We start from the raw sequence: 11,109 nt of genomic DNA, 5'->3' as shown, positions 1-11,109 counted from the left end.
ATGTACAAATGTGCTTGACACAATGTATGTATGTATCGTGATAAGAGCTGTATGAGTCCCCAGTAAAAAGATTAAAAAAAAAAAGTTGTGCCTCCCCAAATCTAACGCGATTATTTCCAGTTGAATGAAGTGTCATTGCAACGCGGGCTTGGTCCTTGGAAAGATTTTTGCCTTCCTTGTGCTGACTCTGCAGCCCTAGAACAGTCCACTCCCCGGAGGGCTTTCTCTTGCTGCTCAGGGAGAACATTTCGTGTGGTGCTTGTAGGAGAAGACAGAACAGGACGGAAGAAGACAGACAAGCGTTTTTCCCAGACACTGGCCAATACTCTGGGTCTTTCCCATCTCTAATGGACAGATGTGCAAAATCAATACATGAAATTTTTAGTAAACACAGTAAAATGCTAAAAGGCACCAAACTTCAAATCTTGCTTTGCCCTAAAGTGACCCTGGAAGCCAATGTTGACACACTTAAAAGAACCCAAAGACTTATAACCACAAGAAAAAAAAAGAAAGAATTATCTTGTTACAGTGTCTAAGCCCCACAACAAACATGAAAATGCATCATGTTTGCTTCTAATTACTCAGGTCAAATCCTCTAAAGTTGACAAGCATAATATATTAATTCATTGGGAAAAATAGGAGAGCCAACCTTACCTGTGTCTAGGTTCTTGAAGGTTTCCATCATCACATCTCTGTAGAGTTTCCTCTGAGAAAAATTCAGCAAAGCCCATTCTTCTTGAGTAAATTCCACAGCCACATCCTCAAAGGCCACTGAGTTCTAAAATATCATAAGATATCATAAATTAATAAGGTTGCATCGTCCCCAATGTGTGCAAAAGAATGGGTGAGGCTGACATCTGGGACGTCAGATGTCACAGGGAACTTACACCAGGTTCTGTGTTGTACTCTACACTTGGACAATCCGCCTCACTCCTTTGTATTCTACCGTTATATCCTGACAGTTGTCATTCTACTTCATAGATTTAACAGTGTTTCTTACACACTGACCTCTTGATTGTGACTCAAGTCAAAAATAAAAAACCCATTTCTATCATTGGATCATCATTTCCTTGTGTAAGAAAATAATTCCCCTCCTATAAAACCCAAAGGAACGCAACAAAACATGAAACACGATGAAAGCAGGATGACTAATAATGGAAAAGCAAGGAATTGGTAGCTTTCCCCTAACGTTTGCATAAACAAAGCAAATATCAGTATCAGACTCAGATATTGCACAAAGATTGTGGAATCATTAGACTGGAAATTTGAAACAACCAAGGTTCATAAGAATGGACATCCAATGGAAAAAGCAGACAGGATGAGCTATAACATGATCAGAAAGGAAACTATGAAATGTCTATAGTAAATAATAAAAATCAAATATACTTTAATACAAATGAAGAATGTCTTCATAATGGGATCAGAAATAGGTTGGATATGGCCACGTGAAATCAGTGAGCTTTAAGAGAAGTCAATAAACCACCTGGATGGAGCCGGGAGCATTATGCTGAATAAAATTCATCAATCACAAAAAGAAAACTATTCTGAGTCCATTGTTATAAACAAGAAAAAGGTGTTCATATCAAAGGAAACAGACATCGATAATTACCAAAGAGGGTAGAGACAGGAAGAGCAGATGAAGCAATAGGCCAGAGGATATACAGCTGTTAACTTGAGTGAAGGGGAAGACAGTCTTCCACACGAGGGAGCCAAGTCATGAAAAGAGGAAGGTAGGGCAAGTTCCCGGGGTGGTGGGGGGTGGGGTGGTGAGTATGAGAGGTAGTTTAAATTGTTGAATACAAACCTGATGTTTCACAATCAAAAAGTATATTAAAAAAGAGAGATAGGTCAATAACCCCCAAAACCTATACTCACTGCCACTGAGTAGATTCTACTCAGAGTGACCCTATACGACAGAGTAGAATGTCCCCTGGGTGTTTCTGAGGCTATACATCTTTACAGGAAGAGAAAGTCTCATTTTTCTCCTTTAAGCTGCTGACCTTCTCAACAGACAAATGCAAAACACACTATGCCACTAAGACAGGTCAAGAAAACCATGCCAAACTGAAATACAAAGAAAGAAAATCAGGCTAGAGAGAAAAAGAGGAGCCACAGAATATCCAAGAACTCTGAGCCCCAAAGTGTCACATCTGCACAGTAATAATACCAGAGGGAGAGAGTAAAGAAAGAAATATTTTCAATAGTAGTGAATTTTACAAAAGTAATGACAGACAACAAACCATAGATCAAGAGGTTCAGAGAGCACCAAGGACACATATAAAACCTTATCCCTAGACAGCCACAGCTAATGTGTCAATTTGTTGTACTGTAGTGGCGTGTGTGTTGTGATGTTGGAAGCTATGTCACTGGAATTTCAAATGCCAGCAGGGTCACCCGCAGTGAACAGGTTTCAGCAGACCTTCCAGACCAAGAACAGATGATGAAGGAACAGGGGCCCACTCTAGAGGAGTAGCTGCTGAAAACCTCATGCATAGCTTCAAAGCATTGCCAGACACTAAAGGCCTAATAAATGGAAGCAGAGCACTGTCTGAGATAATGCTGGGGATGAGCCCCTCCAGTCAGAGGGCACAGGAAATGTGACCAAAGAGGAGCTGCTTTCTTGGAGGGAAGTTGACCATGGTGTCATACGTCAGGGAAAGCATGTGGGAGTGGAACTTTGGGGACCTTTATTTCCCGATGGGGCATGACTCAAGGTAAGGAGAAACAGCCGTAAAAGTCTTCTAATGACCTGCACTTGGAATGTGTGAAGCATATGAATCTAAGAAAATTGGAAGTGGTCAAAAATTAAATGTGATATAAAAAGGTCCATTATCCTAGGCATTTGTGAGCTGAAATAGACCAGTACTGGCCATTTAGAATGAGAAAATCATATGATTTACTCCTCTGCAAATTACACAATCAAAATGAATGGCATTGCATTCACTGTTGAAAAGGATACTGCAATGTGGTGAAGAAAGCTGATGGTGCCCGGCTATCAAAAGATATAGCATCTGGGGTCTTAAAAGCTTGAAGGTAAACAAGCGGCCATCTAGCTAAGAAGCAACAAAGCCCACATGGAACAATATATCAGCCTGTGTGATCATGAGGTGTCGAACGGATCACTGAAGACAAATGGGTACATAAGCAAATGTGGCATAGAAAGCTGATGGTGCCCGGCTATCAAAAAGTATAGCGTCTGGGGTCTTAAAGGCTTGACGGTAATCAAGCGGCCATCAAGCTCAGAAGCAACAAAGCTCACATGGAAGAAGCACACCAGCCTATGCAATCACGAGGTGTCGAAGAGATCAGGTATAAGGCATCATCAGAACAAAAAATCTTACCATAGTGAATGATGGGGGGAGTGTGGACTGGAGACCCAAAGCCCATTAGCAGGCCACTGGAGACCCCCTTGCAGAGGGGTCTCGGGGAGGAGACGAGCCAGTCAGGGGGCGATGTAACAACCATGAAAAATACAACTTTTCTCTAGTCCCTAAATGTTTCCTCCCCGCTCCCACTATCATGATATGAATTCTGCCTTGCAAGCCTGGCTAGACCAGAGGATGTACACTGTACAGATGGGAACTGGAAATACAGGGAGTCCAGGGTGGATGATCCCTACAGGACCAGTGGTGTGATTGGCGATACTGGGAGGGTAAAGGGAGAGTGGGTTGGAAAGAGGGAACTGATTATAGGGAACTATATGTGACTTTCTCTCTGGGGGATGGACAATGGAAAAGTGGGTTAGGGGATACGTCAGACAGGGCAAGATATGAAAAAATAATAATTTATAAATTATCAAGGGCTCATGAGGAAGGGGGGAGCGGGGAGGGAGGGGAAAATGAGGACCTAATGTGGGGGGGGGGCTTAAGTGGAGAGGAAATGTTTTGAGAATGATAAGGGCAATGAATGTACAAATGCGTTTTACACAATTGATGTGTATATGGATTGTGATGAGTTGTATGAGCCCCTAATAAAATGATAAAAAAAAAGATAAAAGATTGCAGCCTTCAGAAGAGATTACAACTCAATATAAAGACCAGAATCCCCACAATTAGATCAATAGGGAACATCATGAGAAATGGAGTAAAGGTGGATGTCGTCAAGGATTTTGTCTTGCTTGGCTCCACCATCAATGCTCATAGAAACAGCAGTTAAGAATGCAAAAGACACTTTGGATTGGGGAAATGTGCTACAGAAGACCTCTTTAGTTGAAAAGCAAGGATGCTACTTTGAGGACTAAGGTGTGCGTTTCCCAAGCCATGATATTCTCGATTGCCTCAAAGGCATGTGAAAGTTGGACTACTGAGTAAGAAAGATTGGTACATTTGAATTGTGGTGCAGAAGAATATTGTAAGTACCAAGGACTGCCAACAAACAAACAAATCTGTCTCAAAAGAAGTACAGCTAGAATGCTTCTTAGAGGCAAGGATGGTGAGACGTCGTCTTTAATACTTCGGACAGGTTGTCAGCAAAGACCAGTCGCTGAAGGAAACTAGAGGGCAGGAGAAAGGGGGAAGGCCCTCAAGGAGATTTACTGACAACAGTGGCTACAACTGTGGGCTCAAGCATAGGAACAACTGTCAGGATGGTACGGGACTGGGCAGATGGACTGAAGAGCAGATGGATTTGGATTACGCTGTTGGCAAAGGATACTGAAAGTACATGGGATTGCCAAATAAATCTGTCTTGGAAGAAGTACTGCCAAAACACTCCTTACAAGCAAGGATGATGAGGCTGTGTCTTGCGAGCTTTGGACATGTTATCAGGAGAGACTAGTCTCTGCAAAAGGACACTGGGTTTTATAAGGTTGCGGGGCAGTGAAAAAGAAGACCCTCGACAAGATGGATTGACACGGCAGCTACACAAATGGGCTTAAACCAAACCATTGTGAACATGGCGCAGGATCAGGCAGGGCTTTGTTCTGTTGCAAAACAACGTTGAGATGTGAACTTTAAATGCACAGACAAACCCAATAGTTTTACTTTAAAAAAAAATACTTCTATCAAATATGCTACAAAACAGCTTGAAAAAGCCCTTAGAAAAACTCCATTTTTTTAAATTCAAAATTTCTACCTACTTTTTGAAGTCACCTAATATTTAATGTGTTTCCTGGGAAATCATAGTCAAAAGTACTACACTATTTAAGATTTCATCAGTTACGTCGAAGTGGTATGAAAAGGTTTCGTATATTTATACAAATCATTAAACTGTAAGTCGGAGTTCTATGTTCAATGGAGTGATCAGGACACTGCATGTCTATTTTATCTCACTCAGGACAATGTTTACTAACAAGAAGATTTAAAATATTAGGAGCTCTGGTGGAGAGAAGGTGGATGGAAAGGGGGAACCAATTACAATGATCTACATATAACCTCCTCCCACAACAGAAAAGTGGGTAAAGGGAGACATCGGCCATTATAAGATACGACAAAATAACAATAATTTATAAATTATCAAGGGTTTATGAGGGAGAGGGGAGCGGGCAGGGTGGGGGAAAAAAACGAGGAGCTGATACCAAGGGCTCAAGCAGAAAGCAAATGTTCTGAGAATTGTGATGGCAACAAACGTACAAATGTGCTTGACACAATGGATGCATGCATGGATTGTGATAAGCGTTGCATGAGCCCGCAATAAAACGATTTTTTAAAAAAGGAGCTCTGCATGTATTATACATAATAAAAGTAGTAAGAGTCTTTATGACCCCTTTCTGGATGAATTTAAATAAACAGAGTAACTTTTACATTAGTTAAAAACAGGATTCCTCTTGTGGTTCAGAAGTTTTAAATTAATGAAATTTTAAAAATTCTCTATAAACATAACAAACTGATTCCAAAATTTACTTCCAGTGGAAAATGTGACCCTGAGAATGTAATTGCACTAATTTCATATCCTGAGATATCATGGTTATGTGTTGGGCTGCGATCCTCAAGGTCGGCAGTTCCAAACCACCAGCTGCTCCTCGGAAGAATGACAGAGCTTTCTACTCCTGTAAACTGTTACAGTTTGGGAAATTCACAAGTGCAGTTTTATCCTGTTCTATTTGGTCTCTGAGTCAGCATTAACTCTATAGCAGTGAATTTGCTTTTGTTTTTAAGTGCTTTAGTAAATAGCCATATATTGTATTCCAAGAACCTACTGGGGAGTGGGAAAAGGTTTTAGAAGTGCATGACTGGTTCTAGGTATGTGTAGGCTTAGAACACAGGGAAGTCTGAAACAATACCATTCCCCAATGGGTAAAAGAAAACGGTCTGTGATATCTAGCTGTACTCACTCTCCTCTCCTGCCCAGTTCCTGTAGTGAGATGCTAAATGCTAAGGGTGCCAAACCTCCTGCAGGAACCCCCACAAGAGTCAAGGTTCTCCCCCCAATAGTTCCCTGTCTTGTTCTTTACTGCATGACACAGTATGAGAGCTAGAATCCCTACAGGACAGAGTAGAACTGTCCCTGTGGGTTTCCAACACTGCAACGCTTACCAAAGTAGAAAGCCCAGCCTGTGCACAAAAATGGCTCCGTTCCCTGGAGGAAGCCAAGAACACAGCTAACAAAGAAAGGATGGCTCTGGAGGACCAGGGGCTCACCTCCTCAGCTAGAGCAGCTCTACCTTCAGGTCAGGAGATTCTGAAAAGCCAATGCCTCACGGTGCCAACTCTGAGAAGCACTTATGGAAGGTGACACCAGGCACTTAACGCTTGAAAAACTGACGATGTGTAGAGGAAGGAACAAGTACTGAATAAGGATTTAGTGCCTCTTGGGGGTTAATCATTTTCTGCCACTTTACTAAAGGAAATAGTCTGGAGCACACAGTTGTTCCCTTAAAAAAAAAAAAATCATACTCAGCCTCACTCCCTTATACTAAATATTACTCAGTTCTCTGGGGTACTCACCATGTCTGCTCCGGCTTCTGGAAGTGAAGTCACTTTGCTCTGAGGACTGAAGCCACTTCAGTAAAAGGGCGGCAGGCAGTTTTTGAAGCAAATGAAAATGTCTGGTGCACACAGGTGAACTCCTTACTTGGGATCACATGGATTAAACAATATGGTTGTCCTTGGTCCGTAGGCCTTCACTGGATGAATTCTTCCTGTGCTGCACCTGTTAAAGATGGTGGGGAGGAGATAATGTTGAGTAAGGAGAGTGTAACAAGACCTTGACCTTCAATTCTTACAGTGGGCAGGGTTTTCTTTCAGGACCACGGGTGATGCTCTATCCGGAGGGCGCTGGTATTTCAGGCAAAACAGGCTCAATCCTTCCAAAGCAAACACTTGCTCTTAGTACAATTATATGGATGTAGTGAGTTAGGTGTTGGGCTATTAACTGCAAGGTCAGCAATTTGGATCCAACAACTGTTTCTTGCAAAAAAGAGAGGAGGTGTGGGTTCACGTGTTTTACAGCCTCAAAAACCCACAAAGGCAGTTCTACTTTGTCCTATAACTGACGCCATGGCAACTAGTTTAGAGTCTTCCTCCTGGTAACATCAGAGAGAGAGGCCTTTACCTTGCCCACTGTAAAGAATGGAGCCCTGGTGGCCACATGTTCAGCTGCTAATTGACATGATCAGCAGTTCAAACCCACGGGAGAACTGAGTTTGACAGCCTCTGAAACCCTGTCCTAGTTGCTATAAGTCAGATCTGACTCACTGAAGTGGGTAGCGTGCATTTATTGCACAAAAGCTGCTCAGTATAAGGCTGGAAAACTTGAGCGTGATTTCCTCCAAGAGGCAGGAGTCTAAGGTTGAGGTTGTGTTATCTAGGTAATTTTGCCCCTTGTAGATCAACAAACACATGGTTATTTACTATCAACAGAAGTGCATTTTCAGGATGAACAAATGTTCATTTGGTCAATGCACTCACCATGCTCCACTGATCTATCCTTATGGTATGGAGACACTTCTCATTTATTTGAGAGAAACGAAGAACAAACTCACCACCATCGAGTCCATGCTGACTCACAGCAACCCTATAAGACAGGATAGAACTGACCCTGTGAGATTCTGAGACTGTTTAACGGTTTACTGGAGTAGAAAGCCCTGCCTTGCTCCAGAGGTGCAGCTGGCAGTTTTGAACTGTGGGCCTTGAGGTTCACAGCCCAAATGGTCACCACTCCACCACCAGGTCTTCTTAGGGGGGAAAAGAGACCCGAAATTCAAATGTAATTTATAGAGACACATTTATTCTTAAACAGGACAAAGACACATCATCCAGATGAGGGAGACCATCAGCAGGAGGTCATCATTGTGTCCTATTATTTACAAAAACAAGGCCAATCAAACAGGACACAGAGTCCAGGAGAAACTGTCATAAGAATATAACTGGCAGCGGATCAACACATTAGAGCTTCAGGCAGGCTCACACAACCTTCCTCTCAGCCTCCCACCTACTGTCCCCCAACCTGATTTTTGGTATTTCTGCTTTAGTCATCTCTCCCTTTGGTCAAGGTGTAGACGATGGGGTCTCTACTGCCTCAGGGAGATACACATTCATTTTTTTCACACCAAAATACACTTCCACCCTCACTCATCCCACATGCTACCAGCCCTGTACAACCATGGATGTGGATAAATCCAACACATTTTGTGTATCTTCACTGAACACAAATATCCCTTTGAATTAGGCTTTCAGGTTAGCTCCGCTTACTAAGGGAAGCAGATGCCCTTGACTTCTCCGAATGTGTTGAAAAGTAGCTCTCCTGCTGGAGAGTGAACCGATGAGCGGGAGCTCCGTATCTGGGTGGTGGTGTTCCTTCTGTCTGCTGACGCTGACAAAACACCAACAGGGTTTATCACCATGGTGTATGCTCTTAAGCAGTCTTATCCAGTAGAACGTTCTTTGGAGATAGACCAATTCTGGTTCTGTACAATCCAATGCAGCCACCAGCCCTATAAACACGCGACTCGGTGCAATTAAAGAACTTACATTTTTCTTTTGGCTTTAATGCCTTTTCTTGGAAATAGCCACAAGTGCCTACTGAACACCACAGCCCTGGTGGCCTCACCAGACCCTAAGCAACCAACACAGCACAGAGGCAGTGAAAGCCGCCGTCACCACAACGCAGATCTTTCACAGCTTTTTATTTGCTGGACGCCTGCCACACTGCGAGGCAGAGCTGATCAAAGCAAAGGCAACATTCAATTTGATTTGGTTGTATTTACATGATGCAGAAGTAATATAACAAAAATACAGCATCCACTCACAGATTTACACTTTAGCGTGACAGATCCATTTACATACATAATGAGAAGCCAGAGACATCTGATACCATAATAGAAGGACCAATAGGTAACATCATGATACGGGAGAAAAGATTGCAGTTGTCAAAGAGTTCAGCTGTCAAGGGAGGAAACAATGCCCTGCATCGGGTGAATCTGCTGCACAAGACATCTTCCAAGTATTGAAAAGCAAAGATGTGAGTTTGAGGATGACTGTGCCCACCCAAACCACATTGTTCTTCACCTCCTATACATGTGAAAGTCGGACACTGGACATGGAAGAATGAGAAGAATCGATGCATTTGAATTATGGTGCTGCCTAAGAATATTGAAAGTACCATGGACTGCCAAAAGAAGAAACAGATCTGTCTTTGAAGAAGTATAGCCAGATTGCTCCTTAGAATAAGGTGACCAGATTTAAAGTGGGACACCATTGACGGAGGTGGGGTGTAGGGGTGGTTCTTGATTAAAAATTTGGTCAATATGGACCAAATAGACGATTCCCTAGCTTGTCATGCATTCTTTCCAAAAATTGGAACTTTTTTAAAATGCCCAAAATCAGGGCTGTCCAGCCCAAAGCGGGACGTCTGGTCACCTTACCTTAGAAGCAAGAATGGTGAGTCATGTACTTTGGGCATATTATCAGGAAAGACCAGTCCCTGGAGAAGGATATCAAGCTCGGTAAAGAAGAGTGGCAACAACAACAACAAAAGGAAAGGCCGACATGATGGATGGACACAGCAACTACAACAATTATGAGGGTGGCCCTGAACAGGGCGGAGTTTCATGTGCGTAGGGTGGTCGAGAGTCGGAACAGATTCAACAGCACCTGACATCATCAAGACGAAGACAACAAGGCTAAGGTCAACCTAAATTGAATTTACCATGTCCTGAAGCCTACAGTGAAACTTAAAAAGGAGTGGGAGTCACTGAGGGGACAGAAGAGGCACCCTCTAAAGAGGTGATATGAAACTAAAGGAGAAAAACCTAAAACCCAAGCAAGTTTCCTTTTAACAAAATGTGCCCAGAGCTCACCTAGTCTGAGGCTGAGGGTTAATAGTTAAGCCAGAGAGCTACAGGCAGGCAGTCCTGTTTCCAAGTCTGCCTTTAAGTCAAATTCACATGTAAGTCAGGACAATTGGGTTCAAGTGGTATCTAACATCAGTTTCTCAAATGTTTGTCTTGGTATATAGCATATCTTTCCAAGCCTAGCACTCTCTGATACACTAAAACACCTTTAACATAATACAGTAATAATAGTTTTGATCAGGTCACAAAGTAGAACCCATTTATTATTAAGAACTATTTTATGTACCTTCTCCCTGGTTGAAGCGATAATTACAGAGCAAACTTCACTCGAAATATTCAGAAGATTCTCTTCTATAAAAGACTATTTAGATACTTTATTTAGACTCTACACTAAAAGGATCACAGCACAGGGTTATGAACCCTCTTCAGGAAAGGCAGTGGGGAAAAGCATCCATTGCCTGCCATTCCTGTCACAGAGACCCTATAAGACACAGAACTGCCCCACTGGGCGCCTGGTGGCCTGGTGGGTTGAACTGGGTTGCCAACTGCTAGGTCAGCGGGTTCCAACCTACCAGTTATTCTGCCAGAGAAAGATGAGTCTTTCTGCCCCCAAAACGATTTATAGCCTTGGAAACCCACAAGGACAACAGGGTATGAGTAGGAAATGACTAGATTACAGTGAGTTTTGTTTCATCTCTACCTAAGCAAACAGCCCAGTTTTTCTCCTCAGGAACACGTGGTGCGTCCCAGCGACCAGCTCTTCAGAAAGCAGACAAGAGCTGAACCATTGCGCCAGCAGGGCCATTAAAAAGAACAGGGCCATCAAGTCAACTCTGACTCATGGCGACCTTAGGGTTTCTGAGGATGTTAATGTTTAC

The 11,109-nt window shown here is 42.7% G+C and overlaps 1 protein-coding gene across 1 annotated transcript in view; it reads right to left on the bottom strand.

The window, feature by feature from the left end:
• The window catches only part of LOC123522790 (zinc finger protein 77-like), a 15,400-nt gene that overhangs the window by 3,411 nt on the left and 880 nt on the right, over positions 1–11,109 (bottom strand). The window contains exons 2-3 of the mRNA XM_045300164.1: positions 6,885–7,089; positions 655–778 (exon numbers count right to left, since the gene is read on the bottom strand). Of these exons, the coding sequence (XP_045156099.1) occupies positions 655–778; positions 6,885–6,887 (127 nt within the window). The 5' untranslated portion in view covers positions 6,888–7,089. The remainder of the gene's footprint in view (positions 1–654; positions 779–6,884; positions 7,090–11,109) is intronic.

This window comes from Echinops telfairi, unplaced genomic scaffold, assembly GCF_000313985.2.
Source record: "Echinops telfairi isolate 266 unplaced genomic scaffold, ASM31398v2 ScPeMD7_7459;HRSCAF=8497, whole genome shotgun sequence".
Lineage (NCBI taxonomy): Eukaryota > Metazoa > Chordata > Mammalia > Afrosoricida > Tenrecidae > Echinops > Echinops telfairi.
The sequence above is the reverse complement of the archived record's forward strand: the minus strand, read 5'-3'. Positions and strand labels throughout refer to the sequence as shown.